We start from the raw sequence: 17131 nt of genomic DNA, 5'->3' as shown, positions 1-17131 counted from the left end.
TATTTTTGTATTTATTGATACAACTGTATTTGTATTTGTATTTTAAAGTTCACACTTGTATTTATATTTTATAGTTCGCATTTGTATTTGTATTTAATAGTTCGCACTTGTATTTGTATTTGTTAGTTTGCGCCATCATTTATATTTTATATAATTCACACTTGTATTTTAAAGAACTATTTTGTATTTGTATTTTATAATTGGTTGCATATTATATTGGATTATATTTATATTATGGTTTTGTTGTGTTTGTATATTTAGATTATATTTGGATTATACTTGTATTTGTATTCTATTTTCTTCATTACCTTTTTATTTTTAAGAAATTATTTTGTATTTGTATTTGTAAGTTGATTGCATATTGTATTTAGTCGTGACTATGTACAATTTATCATTTGTATTTGTGTACTAACAAGTAAGTGCATTAATTATATTTTCGTGATTCTAAAATATATAAATATATAATGTATCATTTGATACAAATGTACTGTTTTGTATTTGTATATCAAAATTATCATTCATATTTGTAAGTAAACAAATATCACTTGATACAAATACAATGACAAACAAATGAAACAAATGTTTTTACAAATACAAATACAATATGCATTTGTATATATTGTATTTGTATAAAAATTTGAGTTGTATTTATTTGAATAAATAAATACAACTAGTATCAATAAATACAAACAAGTATTCATAGAAAGAAAATCAATCGTTCTTTTTCAATAATTAAAAAATACAAATGATAGTTCATACTTGCATTTATATATCATAGTTCACATTTGTATTTGTATTTTATAGTTCATACTTGTATTTATATGTTATAGTTTGAATTTGAATTTGTATTTTATAGTTCGCACTTGTATTTATATGTTATAGTTCGCATTTGTATTTGTATTTTATAGTTCGCCCTTGTATTTGTATTTGTTGGTTTGCACAAATGAAAAAAAGGAGAGAAATTGAAAAGAAAAGAAAAAAAAGAAGGAGAACATGAGAGAAAAAATACAAAAGAAGAAGAAGAAGAAGAAGAAAAAGGAAAAGGAAAAAAAGAAAAAGAAAAAAATGAATAAAAAATAAAAATAAAAGAGAAAAAATAAAGTGAAAGCAACAAAAAAGGAAAAGAAAAACTGAAGAAAAAAAACTGAAAAGGAAAAAAAAGAAGAGAATAATAGAAATTAGAAAAAGAGAGAAAATACATGAGAAAAACTATAAATTGTAATTAGAAATAATTAATAGGCACTACTTCTACCACCACTACCACTACTACTACCACTACCACCACTACCACTACTACCACTACTACCGTTACTACCACTACTACTATTACTACCACTACTACCATCACTACCACTACCACCACCACTACTATTACTATCACTACTACCACTACTACGGTACTACCACTACTACCACTACGACTATCACTACTACTACCACTACCACTACCACTATTATTATTACTATTATTATTATTACTATTGTTACTTTATTTTACTAATATATATAAGTGAAGGTTGGGGTGACTACCAAGGGTATTTCGATAATTTTATTGACCCATATTATTATTATTATTATTATTATATTATTATTATTATTATTATTATTATTATTATTATTATTATTATTATTATTATTATAATTATTACAATTATTACTTTTTTTATTATATATTTCTATTACTATTACTATTACTATTACTATTATTATTATTATTATATTATTATTATTATTTATGTTGTATGGAGCGGAGTGTTGGCCAGTTAAGAACTCTCACATTCAAAAGTTAAAGGTTGCGGAGATGAGGATGTTGCAATGGATGTGTGGTTATACCAAGAAAGATAGGGTGAGGAATGGAATTATTCTGGAGAAGATGGAAGTGACTTCGGTGAAGGACAAGATGTGAGAAGTAAGGTTACGTTGGTTCAGGCACGTGATAGGGAAGGGTTCGGATGCTCCAGTACGGAGGTATGAGACACTGGCTATGGATGAGTTTAGGCGGGGTAGAGGTAGGCCGAAAAAATATTAAAGGGAAGCGATTAGGCATGATATGGAGCAGTTACAGCTTACGGAGGATATGACCTTGATAGAAAGGTGTGGAGGATGCGGATTAGGATAGAGAGTTAGGGGGACATTCTTTATTTGTGTCGAAAGTTTCTTGTGCGTGGGTTGAGTTTGTCTATGGTTTCAAATATATAATTTGTAGTAGTATCTTGTGGCTTTAGTATTATCTTGTGGCTAGCGTTGTTAGTTTATTTTGCCTGTACAAGTTTATATGCATTGTTTAGTGTTTGCTATACTATTATTGGTTCGAAGCCGGGTCTATCGAAAACAACCTCTCTGCTTCATCTGAGGTAGTGGTATGATCTGCGTACACTCTACCTCCTTCCAGATCCCACTAGGTGGGAATGCATTAGGTATGTTGTTGTTGTTGTTATACTATTATTATTATTATTACTATTATTATTTTACTTTACTGCTATATATAAGTGGAGGTTGGGATAACTATCAAGGGTATTTCGGTAATTTTAGTGACCCATAATATTACTTCTCTTCATTTATATATAAGAGAAATTATTATTATTATTATTATCATTATTATTATTATTATTATTATTATTATTATATTATTATTATTATTATTATTATTCTTTTTCTTACTATTACTATTACTACTACTACAGTTATTATTATTATTATTATTACTATTATTACTTTTTTTACCATTACTATTATTATTATTATTATTATTATTATTATTATTATTACTACTACTACTACTATTATTACTTTACTTTACTACTATATATAAGTGGAGGTTGGGGTGACTATCAAGAGTATTTCGATAATTTTAGTGACCTATAATATTATTATTATATTATTAATATTATTATTATTACTACTATTATTACTTTTTTTTACTATTATTATTATTATTATTATTATTATTACTATTACTTTACTTTACTACTATATATAAGTGAAGGTTGGGGTGACAACAAAAGGTATTTCGGTAATTTTAGTGACCCAACATTTACTTATATATAGTGGTAAATATTACTATTACTACTACTACTATTGTTATTAATATTACATTATTATTATTATTATTACAGTTATTATTGTTATTAGTATTACTATTATTACTCTTTTTACTATTACTATTGCTATTATTATTATTATTATTATATTATTATTATTATTATTATTATTATTATTATTATTATTATTATTATTATTATTATTATTATTATTACTTTACTTTACTTTACTACTATATATAAGTGAAGGTTGGGATGACTACCAAGGGTATTTCAGTAATTTTAGTGACACATAATATTATTTCTCTTCATTTACATATAAGAGAAATTATTATTATTATTATTATTATTATTATTATTATTATTATTATTATTATTATTATTATTATTATTATTATTATATTATTCATTTTTTTACTATTAATGTTACTACTACTATTATTATTATTATTATAATTATAATAATAATTATTATTATTATTGCTATTATTATATAAGTATTATTATTATTATTATAATAATTATTATTATTATTGTTACTATCATTATATAAGTATTATTATTAGTAGTAGTAGTAGTAGTAGTATTACTACTACTACTATTTATGTCCTAAATTTTTTTTTCTTAAGGGGTGTCTCAACCCCAATAATTCAATAATTTTGGAATTGAGGGAGTATTAAATTTCTGAAAAGTCATTCAAACTGTACTAAATTTTAAAACCACATATTGAAACAATGAAAACATCATGTGTCCGTGTAAAATGTGGACTCTATTTTATCTTTAAATGTTCATCAATTATCACCCTTATCAGAGAAGCTTTTTTTCAAAAGGTAATATTCAATACCATGCACTTTTTTTTCTTCTTTTAAATGATTTTGAGATTTGATCGAATTACTTTTTGCAATTGCTTCACTTTAATTCATAACATAACTAATGTGAGTATAAACTATTTATTATTTTAGAAATTACATAAATTAATTATTTTTCAAATTTATTTTTTTATTAATATAATAAAAATTGAATAAAATTAGTGTGAAAAAAAAATGGTATATGTTAAGTTGAAATAAAATAATAAAATAAAAATAATTTATTGAATTTTATTTTTAATATTTAATAGAGCATCGAAATATCAAGACAAATAAATGAATTAGGAATGCTTGAAATTTAAAGTAAACTAAGTAGGCGTTTAGTCATAAATATTATTCACAGTATTTTGTAATACATTTTTTGAAATATTTTTTCACTATTTTTATTTTTTTGAAAAACATCTCTAAAAACCTCAAGAAGCGTTCCACTCTTTTTGAATTCACTTTTGTACCTTATAATTTATTTTATTAAAAAAATATTAAATTTTTTATTTTCATAAATAACTCATTTTTCATAAAATTCTAAAGTTTTTCAAATTTATTTTCAGTTTTTATATTTTCTAACTTCAAAAATACTCATTTTCAAAATACTATAGTCAAATGGGTCCTAAAAGTATTTCCTAAATCTAAAAATCGTAACTCTTCATCCTGTATTTTGTTTCATTTTAAACATTAGAAAATAATTTAAATAGTTGAATTAATGTACGTTTGATTTAATTTTGAGTTGCCGAATCAAATTTGATTAAAAAAAAATAAAGTATTCTTGAGTTCAATTATTTTTTAGATCATCAACGTGGATAGCGGTGCAGTGTTGAGATTTCTCCATCCTTAATCAAAGGTCTCATATTTGAGCCTTGGGAATGAAGAAAATTCTGTTGAGAGCACCACCCAAACAATGCGCGATCCAAATTATTAAGGGCTTCAATGCAAGTACCAAACACTGAATGGAAAAAAAAAAAAAAAACTTTATATTTTAAATTGATCAAATTAGAATTTAACTAACCATATTAAATTATTTTTCGTATTTTCTTTATTTTTTATTTTAAGATACCAATTAATATGTAAAATTCTTTCAAAAATAGTTTTTCTACCTCTGAGATTGGAGGTAAGGTTTCTGTATATTCTATCATTCTCAAATCTATTTTGTGAAATTATATATAGATATGTTGTTGTATCAATTAAAAATTAATATTATTTTAATAATTGATAATATTATACAAGTAACAATTCATGTGCAAGGAATAATGAAGAAACAAGTACAGGAATCGATTGATCATAAAATCTACAAAAAAAAAAAAAAAAAAAAAAGGAGGTAGGAGCACTGTAGGAAATTCATTAAATGTACAATGTGATTTTTGACTTCCTTGAATAAAGTATATTACACATATAATTCAATTCAATCTAACAAATAAAATTATATTTTAAATCGCAATGAATTTATGTCATTATGCAATATTGAAAAGCAAATTAAATTTTAGTTCCTTAGTGCTTTAAAACAGTAAAAAATGAATATTTTCATAATAGATACCAACAATGCTTGAAAAATATTTGTAAGTTAGGTAACTTTACATACAATATTTTATTTATACAAAAATTTTAGGTGGTACTAGTTGAATGCCGGTCAAAATGTAATATTGTATTTTTGTCAATAATTTTTAAATTTTTGATTAATAGGCAAAATGATAGAGAAAACTTAAACTTTTTTGTATATACAAAATAAATCTAAAGTTTGTAATCAGTTATATTGAGCTCATTTACGGGCCTCAAAATTATCTAGTAAAAATAAAAAAAGACCATTTTAGACCAATCTTCTCACATAAGAAACTAAGGGCTCGTTTGGTAGAGTGTATTTGAAAGCTAATGTTCCCAAATTATGTGTCATCATTTTCTTTTTAATCCGTCCCAAAATAAGTGTCGCCTTTCCTTATTTGGCAACTTTTTAAAGGCACAATTATCCTTTTACCCTTATTGGTCCCACTTAATTAAAAAAAAGATATTGGCACATTTTTTGATAAAGGATAATTTGGTAAACTTTACCAAGTCTTCCCTTATTTCTTAAACTCCGTGCTCGGTCAAATGACGACACATAAAATGGGATGGAGGGAGTATATTTTTTCACCCTATATATACTAATACACTTTATTGTGTATTGAAGTGTGCATTACTAATACCTCAAAATCCATTGTATTAGCACTGCAATGAATCTTATGCATGCATTAACATGATTAAAGACACTATTATCCCTCAATTTTTTTTTCGCATTCTTTCCAACATATATATGAAGGGTATTTTTGTAATTCTTTTTTGAGTAAATACATAATTACCCCTTAATGTTGGCCAAGATTTTCAAAAAGACACCTAAACTTTGAATTCGACCTATTCCCCCACGATTCTTCTTTATTCCATTGCAAATACACCATTTTGGACCTCTGTGTGTATACACGCACCACAGGCGCGTGAAAGGGCTCAAATTTGACTTTTTTGACCAATTAAAAGTTGTCATGTGTAAATAATTTAATATATAATTTATATTCTTTTTTAAAAAATATATATATATATATTTTTTTAAATATTACCCCATACCCCTCTCTTCCCCCCACCATTTCTTCTTCAACACCATTAAATCCTCCATTAAAGCTTCATTGGAGCTTTTTTTTTTAAATGATATCATTAAAGCTTCTCATTTTGTAGTTAAATTATATCATTTAACTACCCATTAAAGATCTTCAACACCATTAAAGCTCCAATAAAACTTTTTTTTTTTCCAAATCATATCATTAAAGTTCTATTTATCACTTTTGAATGTTTAATGGAATTGAATTTTGATTTTGAAGAAGCAATTGATATGAAGTTTAAGTTAAAAATGGTTGAAATTCAAGAAAAATTCAAAAGTGTAAAAATGGAGTTACAATTTCATGATGGTGGTGAGTGTGTTTTGATAGTGGTAGTGGTAGTGATGGTGATGGTGGTGGTGGTGATGATGGTACGTGGGTGGGGGGTAGGGGGAGACGTTGACGGGGTGAGGGTGTTGGAGGAGGAAGACGATGGGGTTAAGGGGTGTTGCTGGATACGGGAGGAGAAGGAGTTGCTAGATGGGGTGGGTGGGGTAATAAATTAAATAAAAAAGAAAAATTTATTAAAAAAATAAAATATAAAATTAAATATATTTAACACGTGACAGCACCTGATTGATGCGTGTCTCTTTGTTGTGACTGAGGTTCAACGAAAAATGGTGTATGTACAACGAATTAAGTAAGAATCGTGGGGTAATAGGTCGAATTCAAAATTTAGGTATCTTTTTGAAAATTTCGGCCAACACAAGAGGGTAATTATGTATTTACTCTTCTTTTTTTTAGAAATTATGTAATTCATGTTATTTTTGTACATCAAATCAAATACTGCATAAGAAAAATGCAATCATAGTTAACACCGCATTATTAATACACCACATTTTACATTATTCTTATACACTTTATCAAGGGGTTGTTTGGTGCGAGGTACAAATGATAAATTATTTTGGAATAAAATAAAAGAATTTTTATTTCATGTTTGGTATGAGATATTAGATAGTATTAGGGTTATTTCTTTCATTATTTACACCTGATAAGTTATTTCATATACATGATAGAATAACTAATCTCGAAATTAATTATTTGAAAGTAACTTTGTGCCAACCAAACGACGCCTAAAGATTTTGTCAATTTACTTCCAACTTGTCAGACGTTCGCTCTTCCTCTGCCTGATATCAACTCCCTTGGGCAAAAAGTAACACGCAGCATCAATGTCAGAATAAACAACACATTTTGCAACGCCAAATAATTGTCCACCATTTCCCTTTTCAAAATTTTAACCCTACCACTCCTCCTTCTCCATTCTTCAATGAGGTTCGGATTTTCATCTAGTAGTGCTCCCGCCGCTTCATCGCCGGTTACCGATGACACAGCTCTCGAAACCTCCGGTACAGCCTCATCGTTGCCGTTTAGAGTGAATTTCCTTTCAACTCTATCTACTTCTGATTCTGTTAATATCGCTCTGCCGCCAAAAACTCCCACATTCTTCACTTTTCCTCCAGAGTCTTCATCAACAGTCGGTTCACGTAGTGTTTCCGCCTCTTCGTCTCCGGTTCTCGGAGATTCAGTTCTCGGATCATCGGCTACGTCTCCTTCGTGGTTGTTCGGAGCGAGTGGCCTTTCAACTGCATCATCTACTGATAACGCTACTAGTGCTCTGCCTCCTACTAAAACTTCCGCAGTTTTCACTTTTCCTTCAGTGCCTTCATTGCCAGTAACTTCGGTTTCTGAAAAACCTTGCGATTCTACTACTACTCATACTTTGTATTCTGGATTTTCGTCTGGTGCTTTCGCCTCTTCGTCGTTCGTTTCCGGCGATACAGCTCCTCCGTGGTTGGATGGAGGGAGTTTAGTTTCAACTGCAGCTTCTACTGATACCGCTACTAGTATTCTGCCTCCTAAAACTCTCACATTTTCTCCAGAGCTTGAATTATTTTTGCTATTTTACTACTACTAACTCATACTCCGTATTTTGTTTCTGCAGTGCCTTGGTTTACGAATGCGATTTCATCAGGCACAACAAGCGCCAAAACAACTTCTCTAAGTGGTTCCCATATTCCTCCTTCGGATTCACTATTATCAGTTACTTTATTTTCTTCGGTTTCAGCAATTCCTACTACAGTAACAGCTGCCGCTGCAACGTCTTCTCTCTTTGGAAAAGCATCTGTATCAACTTCTTCTTCACAATCACAACCACAATCAACCGTCTCGGCACCCGAGTTTGGTAATGTTTACTTCTTTTTTTTTTTTTTTTTTGATGTCCAATGTTTAAGCTATATGCCTCATATGGCCAAAGGCGGATTCAGAATTCAAATTTATTGGGTTCAACTTGTAGGATCATTATTGGTTCAAATTTAATATTTGGTAAGATTTTAATAAGATTTTACATGTATATTCATACTTGGTGTTTATAGTTATGGGTTCAGATGACCCCGTAACCAAAAGGCTACATCCGCCCTTGCGTATAGCAATGATCGTCTTAATGGAAGTTTGCCCCATGATTGGTTTATTTTGATTTCAAACTGTGTTTAGGAAGTGAAATTAATTTCAATTCCTAGTAGTTCCTATGATTTTAATAGCAAGTTTATGTCCCCTGGTGGTGATTCTAGTTGCTCAGTATGGATTTTACTTTAGGGAAAAATGTTTGGTGTTAAATTGAGGACAAGTTCCTCTTTCAATAATTTGAGCAATTTTGCATCGTTTGTTGGAATGTTTAAATTCTTCTGTCACTGTCATGCCCAGAGTAGCAGGGAGCCAGTGACACTGTCCAATGATCTATAGTTCCTGTTTAATGAGGAAGAGATTACTGAGGTAGAGAAAGGTACAAAATGAGAATAGGGAAGTAGTAATGGATTACTGAGGTAGAGAAAGGTATAAATAAGAATAGGGAAGTAGTAATGTACAACAACGTGACAAGTGAGCAGAATTATGTTGTTTATCTTGCTCCCCTGTATCAACAATGTTTTAAAAGAGGCTGTTGCCTTCCCGGCCATTTTCCGTCCTCTGATTACTGCAGCTATGGCACCATGCATTACTGCTATGTTGAAGTGGAGCTGTTAGCGTATCTGCTAGCGTTATCAAGTAGATTTGGTTGAAATGGTTAGTTAGCTCATACTATGTTAGAAAGAATGAGTTGCAGAAGTGTGCTTTGAGATCACCTCATTGCCTGGGAAAATGGGAGAAAAAATTGCAATGTGTTTCCAGCAATACATGGATTATTCTTCAATGCGTAAATTAGACTTGGCATTAGTAGGAACAAACTTGGGAGAATAAGTCGAACAGATGGTAAGGAGAGTTCCTTCTAGAAGAATTTGTCATCAATTTATGAGTCTTTGCTTCTGTCTATACTCTTTGTTATTCAGACTTGTTGCCCAAGGCTATTATTTTCCTTCTTGTCGATATTTGGCTTCTGTTATCCATGAACTACTATCTTACCGGAAAACAAAAAAATTAACCATGACCTACTATCCATCTTTAGGTGGGGCTTGTATATAAGATAACTCATTCTATCCGTTATATTATCAGATCTTCTCCAAAGTCCATGAGCTTGGATTTGTTCAAGGTAGAAAGTTAAGCAAGTCAATGTGGTGCTCATTTGTTTTTACGACTTGTGATGTGCATTTTGGCTGCAAAATTAGTGGATACATCGCTTCCGTTTTGGTGATACATTATCTCCTCATATAAAGATTGAGCACATGCATTCTGCATCCTTCATATCCCTTTGCTTTTCTGAGAGAGTTTTTTGTCTTATGCATGCAACTTCCAACTCCCTCCTTTTATGTTATCTGCTTTCCTTCATTCCATTTGGTTTTACGCTTTTACCTTTTCTTGTCAGCCTTGTATCTATTAGCTAAAGGTATAGTTTAAGCTTCTTGGTTCAATTCTGAAGTTATCTTTAATTTACTCATTTCTATTGCTGCTTTACGTGTTTGTCATTGTTCCATCACCTGTTTGCGCCTCTGGTTTCCTGGCTTGTGACAAGTATGCTTCTTCATGTTTTGCTTCGGTTGACTTAAGTATTCTCAGTCAGCTGCAAGGTGACATGATCTTTTCATGTAGTATATCATCTTCAATTGCCAGACCATACTCAGATTTGGAAGTATCTGTCCCATGCTCTAGATACCTGCTTTTCCCCCTGTTTGGACTACTCATTTGATTTGGTTAACCTTAGAATAGGACATGACAAAGTTCTCGCATATATTGGACCCTGACTTTTAAAGAAAATTAGATGTCTAATTGCCATCTTGGCCAAGTATACCTCAAGGCAAACTATGGATGATGATAAGGCTAACAGAGCTTGTGAAGACCATATGTAGCTTACCTTAATTGTGCTAGGTCAGCCTCAGTTTTTCTTTTCATCTACTAGGCATTGAGCTATTTGAGTTTTACTATATTTCTATTGCCCCGATTTTTGCTGTCATCAATTTTGTTTTTCATAAAGTTTTCTGTAGGATCATAGGCATGAAGTTTGTTCTTTTTTTTCGAGTTTATTTGTCAATTACCTTTCAAATTATCTTGGTTGGTTATCATAGATCGTAAAAATATTCTCAAGTTCCATTGCAATTCACAACTTATGAGGAAATTTTTTGTTTTAACCTCTACTTGAGGAGTGGCCTGTCTCTATGAGCTGGCAGGAGTGCATTTTGAGCCCTAGCTCAACTCAGCCCTTAGGAAAAAGATCAAGTTCAACTCGCCTTGCTGGTAGATCACGGTTTGCAGTTGATAGACTGCATATTATTGTTGGTGGAGCTGATGTTACAATCTCCTACTTGATTACATTTTCCTTTTGAGTCATCTAAGTAAAATTATTACTTTCCAACCTTTCATTTTGTTTGTTTGCAGTAACTTTCCCTGCTTGTTGTTCCCTCGAGCAGGACGAGGTTGCTGCAATTTTGGCAAGCAAATGTGAGAAGCTTCTGTCCTGCCGAGCTGCTGGGCAAACTCACGGCAGAGGGCAAAATGAAAGGCACGATTCAGTCGCTCACTCTTTGGCCTGTGTAGCCACGGGATTTGAAAATACAAGCTCAAGCAAGCCCGTTGGTGATTCTGCTCATAGACCTGCTGCTACTGCTGAACCAAAATTTGGGGAGTCCACGCTGTGCAGTGTTGCCAAGAGCGGTGCCCCTTCAACCTCCACTTTGTCAGTCCTGTTTGACTCAATGTCAGGCAGCTCGTTGCTCCGCAACTCACAGCCTGCTGAGGAGCAACCTTACTTTCCGCCTGTTGATCTTCTGCACGCAACAATTGATATGTGGAAACGAGTTGTTGCAGATATGAAGACGGATCAAGAGGTCATTGAAGAGGGGCTACGACACTTCTATGAGGTCAGTTTGTCTCTCCTTTTTTTAACCTTAATGAAGTTAGCCTCACCTTAGCCTCACCTTTCACCTTTGTTTCTTTTCCCTTCTGTTTCCTTTCTTGACCTCTTTTTCTCCCTTTTGTAGGGCATCAACTATTTTTGTCTTCTGTCAGAACGCCTTCAAGTAACCACTGACAAGTATAACGAGGCGGCAAAAGCAAGGGATGACACGGAAAAGATGAACTCTTCTTTGAAAGACAAGCTGGCAGAAGCTAGTCGGAAGCTCGAGGACTCTAAGAAGGAGAAGAAGAGGCTTGAGAATGAGTTGGCTGGGGCTGAACACAAGATAACTGCTCTAACTGGTGAGAAGGAGTCCATTTTGCGAGTCCAGACGATCCTTCACCAGACTATTTCCGAGCTGAGAAGGGAATTGGAGGGGGCTGGTCCTTCTGCTATCCAGAAATACAAGGCTTCCTCGTTGTACAGACAGGAACTCATGGAGTATGCAGCTCCGTACATGGGAAAAGGGGTGAAGCTGGCCACAGAGAAGATTAAAGCTAAATATCCCACATTTGACCCCGCGACCTACGGCCTTGAGATGTACATTCTTCCTCCTGAAGCTGATGACCAAGAATTCTCATTAGAGGAGGAAAGTGGAGGTGAGTGCCAATTGCGAGCAGAATTAGTTGAAGCCAAGTGCTGCAGCTTGAGATTTTGCTGAAGGAGAAAGTTTATGAAATTTTGGCCATAGATGTGTTGTTGGGAAAAGATCCCCGGAGCTTAGCATGAAGCTCTTTTGATTTTGCCTATGCAACTTTTCTGCCTACTCTATCTCTGAACTCTAGCGCTTTGCTGATCTATGGAAGTTTTTGGCAACGTTAATAGATTCTTATGAATGTGCTAACATCAGATTTTTGCAGTATATATAAGGTGTCACTTTTATCTGTGCGAGTACCTTGATGTTTTTGAGAAGCGAACCAGAAAAAGAGGCTTATACCTTTAAACTAGGTGACGTGATACTGTAAAAAAAAAGAAATTGTGCTGAGGGTGCATATGACTTGTGTACGTTAAAACGTGGAATTTTTTTACTAGTACGCTATGTTTAATTAATTGGAACTTTCAATATAAAGAAGTCCATATGGAGCTGTTCCAAAAGCGAAGTTAAAGCTTTAGAGATAATTGCGGGAAATGATTGTTCGGATATTTATAAGTTAAGGTGAAATATATGACAAACTTCGCTATAGAATTATGAAGCATAAAAAAGGGGCTAACCGTAGTTAAAGCTAATGGGATACCAAGAAGTTGGAGTGGAAATAGACAACCTAATCGTTGTCAAGCTTATTAAGAATGAGGCAACATCATCCTTTTAGTGCATTAGGATTGTTGACTTTTGTTGAATGTGAGCAATGCCTCACTTAAATACATCTGGAGAGAGCCGAGCCAATATGTTGGTTTTCTAGCAAATGAAAAGCACAAACATGATGAAGATTTAATAATGTGGGAAAATGCACTCAAGGATATGAAGTTTCTTCTGCTAACAAATTTAAATGATGTTGCTTTTGGAAGAACGATTTTTTCTAAAGCTTTTTGAGCGTAAGAAAAGATTAGTATAGTCCATCTTCCATTAATGCTTTGTTGAATTTCTATCCCGTCCAATTTATGTGCTCGAATTTGACTCTGTAATTAATTTTGATGATGATTTTCCAATACATCATAGTAAATTTCAAAATTTTGAATGGAGTGTCATTTTAGAGAAAATACAATAGTTTCCGATTCCTCCGAGCTTAGGGATCAACCCATTTCAAATTTTAAATAATCAGCATAGGTAGTATAGAAGTAGTTTTCAATTTGTGATCTTTCTTTTTCAAAATTCTAATTAATATTGACCAAGTCAAATGTAGGTATAAAAAGGGTGATTCATTTCATATTACTTTCAAATTCCAAAGCTGCTACATCGTAGTAGTTCTTCATATAGTTTTGAAAAACAACCTATAAAAAATTTAGAATGGCTGATACAAGACAACGTTTTGATCAAAGATGAAAATTAATTTAAACAAGTTCATTTAGGATTAGATGGAGTACTCAGAGAACTCATTTTAGTGAAATGGTGAGTTATATTTGCCGAGTCTTTTTTTAGAGAGAAATGAAGCTTTTTTTGTTGCCAAGTGCTTAATGACACATCTACTGTTTTGTAATGCCTGCTTTAAACTATTTATAATATCAGTCCTTAATTGACAAAAGAGGAAAGGAAAGGGAAGAATTCAAATTTGACATCATGATGTTAGCAACATTTTGCATCATGAAACCTCTAATATTTTGTAATGACTGGTTTAAAAGCTTTGTAACTTGTATCACATCCTTCAACATGAAGAATGTTGTTTACAGCGGAACTCCGATCTGTGTCACCCATGCTAAAGTTCTAGATGCTAAGCGCAGCTGGCTTACTTCATAGCTCAGCAGCAATGCAACCAACAAATAGCTCTATTACATCTTTTTTAAAATAACAATGGTGATCAAAATAATTTGTGCTCATATTCACAATCCGCAATTAAAATTCAGACAAATGAAAAGAGAACATCATATTAAACCCAATCGTATCGATTAATTATAAATACTCCCTTCGTTTCAAAAAGAATGACCTACTTTCCTTTTTAATCCGTTTCAAAATAAATGATCCCTTTCCTTTTTTAAAATACTTAAATTTCAACTTTACACATGACATGCTTAAGACCACAAGATTGAAAGACCTTTTGATACATTTGCCACAACTTTAATTTAGGACCACAAAAATTAAAAGTCTTCTTACTTTCTTAAATTCCGTGTCAAGTCAAATTAGGTGAAATGGAGGGAGTATCATAGTACTTGTAAGCATCACCTCATGCTTTAGGTCATTTTTAGGATTTGATCCATATTGATGGGTTATACTAAAAATTACACAAATACACAACTTATATTTTCAATATTACAAAAAAAATCTCAACTCCCAAAACATATTACAAAAATCCCAAAAATCTCAACTCCCAAAACATATTACAAAAATCCCAACATATACACAGAATGCTATGTATATGTCGACTATATTATGTATATTAATAGCGAGAGAGAGTAAATTAATTAAAAAAGTGAGAGAGAGCGTAGGGTTGATATTTATTTTATTTATACTTATAAATACCATATTACTTGTAAGCATCACCTCATGTTACCGTAGTCTCTGAGAATTACACCCACTTCTTTCCCACTGGTCACACCTTGGTTACCCGATTACATCTTATGAATACGACTTAGTGCTGGAAGAGAAATTTTAATTAGTTAGGCGAGGGGTGAGCTAGCTATTATGATTATAACTTTAGTGTAAGAAAATAGTTTTTTTTTAATAACCGTGGTGTCCGGACTACCTTACGCGCACCTCAACTAATTCCCCGGATACCTGCCACCTCTCACCACCAGCCAGTACCAAATAACTATATCCACCAAGGCTAGAAGGCTAGAAGGTTAGAACAGAATTTGGCACCATACCGTTCATTAGACGTTAAAACACGGATAGCACAAGAAACAGTAAACTCATAACTAGAGAACTTTTCTATAAACTTCATTACATAGACGAACATAAAGAAAATAAAACTACAATGCCAGTTTTCCTTCAAGGAAGAACACTGTTGCCCAACAAAACTTTCCCAAGTCAGCAATGAGGTGTCTTAATTTCTCTAGGCCTCTCTGCGGACAAAGTAGAGCTTACCCATGACATGAAGGATTGCGACAAAGGCTATGAAGCCAATACTCATCACAAGCACAACGTTGGGGGATATCTTGAGTCCAGGGGAATCGTCAGTGTAGAATTGGAGCATGGTACCACCTGCTCCTCCTGCAGCTCCACCACCACCAGCGGTCTTCCTTCGACGCAGGTTAGCAGCAGCTGCTGCAGCAGTCCCCCTTTGTGGTCCACCTCCACCCAAAGCCATTTCTAGTCACTGTTTCAATGTATTGAATATAAAATCATTAGTGGGAAGAATCACAGAAATTTTTTTAACACAGTAATATACTGCAAGTCCTCAAACACCGCAAACACATAAATAACAGAAAACAAATAGGAATCAAATAATTGCAGACTTGATCGACTGAAGAGAACATGGTAACCATTGCATCCGGGCATTCCAAGTACCCAAAACAGTATGGAGCTGATATATCCCTTCTGGTACTTTTTTTTTTTGATAAGGGTATCCCTTTTAACACTTACGCATCACAACATCTAAACTCTAAAAAGGGTACAACAACTATTAGTCAAAAGTTCAATCAACTCAACCATCAAAGCCAACTAGGCCACACAGTTGGAACCAATGTTGCTCGGACTATCCAAAAATACTGCCGCATCCGTGTCGGATCCTCTGAAAGAGGACTACTTTCGAAGGATCCAACACACACCCATCAACATTTTTGAAGAGTCCGAGCAAAATAGGTTGGAACAAACGGGGTATTATTTAAGACATTAGTCCGGCAACATTCAACAAATTTTGAAATAACAAAAGTTTGAATTATTTATTTGCTACTGATCTTTATGAAGTTCAAACTATATTAAATATTTTGTCCTTCGTGTCACCAATTCCTCATGCTACTGGCACTAGAAGTTTTAAAATTGCACAAGTATCATGAACTGCTATACATAACTTCTTACAAAGATCACAAGAATAATACTAATAATAACACGCATTGATTGATTATACTTTATAAGCTAATGCATGAGCTATTAACATAGGCAAGCTCTAGGCAGCATGCCTACACTGTAATCCCAATCCAATAGGAGGAAAGTCATCCATATCATTGTAACAGGAAACTCAAATCTTTTATTATCTATTTTTGTTTCGGTTTAGGGAGGGGGATATTCCTGTTCTCGCTTCTGTATCACTATTTTGTATTTCCTTCTTTTGATTGAAGCACTATTATTTGGTGGAATTAGCCAAGTTGAGCACAAGTTGGCCGGGACAACACCATTATAAAAGTGTGATTGAAACATTATTATTAATAAGCCAGTCAAACAACACATCCACAAGAAAAGTATGGTCAAGATAAGGATGCTGAGATGAACGTGTTCATACAGGACAAAACAAGATTATAATTGACCACATTCGTGAGAAGGTTCAAATAGCACACATCAGTACATCAATGCACAAACCCTCCAAGCACTTCAAACAACAACATAAAAGGGCAGCCTAGTATACTAAAGCTCCTTATATGCACAGGATCAGGGGAAGCGACGGACCACAAGGGTCTATTGTACGCAACCTTACCTAGCATTTCTGCAAAAGGCTATTTCCACAGTTTGACCCTATGACCTCCTGGTCCCAGGGCAACAACTTTACC

General features: G+C 32.7%; 2 protein-coding genes and 1 pseudogene across 3 annotated transcripts; 2 read left to right on the top strand and 1 right to left on the bottom strand.

Annotated features, from left to right (window-relative positions):
• Positions 1 to 7611: 7611 nt before the first annotated feature.
• LOC107871924 (endochitinase A) lies at positions 7612 to 12698 on the top strand. 2 transcript variants are annotated; one of them, XM_047413230.1, is made up of 4 exons: positions 7612 to 8363; positions 8462 to 8701; positions 11320 to 11801; positions 11922 to 12698. In XM_047413230.1, exons 1-4 carry the CDS (start codon positions 7787 to 7789, stop codon positions 12495 to 12497), a joined length of 1875 nt encoding a protein of 624 aa, XP_047269186.1. In that variant the 5' UTR covers positions 7612 to 7786; the 3' UTR covers positions 12498 to 12698. The 2 variants fall into 2 exon arrangements, with proteins under 2 accessions (XP_047269186.1, XP_047269187.1); XM_047413231.1 differs by having other exon boundaries at positions 7639 to 7865.
• Positions 12699 to 15317: 2619 nt separating this feature from the next.
• On the bottom strand, positions 15318 to 15779 carry LOC107870905 (protein transport protein Sec61 subunit beta). Its single transcript, XM_047413229.1, has one exon. It carries the CDS (start codon positions 15733 to 15735, stop codon positions 15481 to 15483), a length of 255 nt encoding a protein of 84 aa, XP_047269185.1. The 5' UTR covers positions 15736 to 15779; the 3' UTR covers positions 15318 to 15480.
• Positions 15780 to 15902: 123 nt separating this feature from the next.
• LOC107871925 overlaps positions 15903 to 17131 on the top strand; it is an 8712-nt pseudogene continuing 7483 nt past the window's right edge.

This window comes from Capsicum annuum, chromosome 5, assembly GCF_002878395.1.
Source record: "Capsicum annuum cultivar UCD-10X-F1 chromosome 5, UCD10Xv1.1, whole genome shotgun sequence".
Classification (NCBI taxonomy): Eukaryota; Viridiplantae; Streptophyta; class Magnoliopsida; order Solanales; family Solanaceae; genus Capsicum; species Capsicum annuum.
The sequence above is the reverse complement of the archived record's forward strand: the minus strand, read 5'-3'. Positions and strand labels throughout refer to the sequence as shown.

Coding starts and splice junctions, on each gene's coding strand:
- LOC107871924 (XM_047413230.1), top strand. CDS start 7,787: ATGAGGTTCGGATTTTCATCTAGTAGTGCTCCCGCCGCTTCATCGCCG. Junction 8,364..8,461: donor TTCTACTGATACCGCTACTA/GTATTCTGCCTC, acceptor TTGTTTCTGCAG/TGCCTTGGTTTACGAATGCG. Junction 11,802..11,921: donor GGCTACGACACTTCTATGAG/GTCAGTTTGTCT, acceptor TCCCTTTTGTAG/GGCATCAACTATTTTTGTCT.
- LOC107870905 (XM_047413229.1), bottom strand. CDS start 15,735: ATGGCTTTGGGTGGAGGTGGACCACAAAGGGGGACTGCTGCAGCAGCT.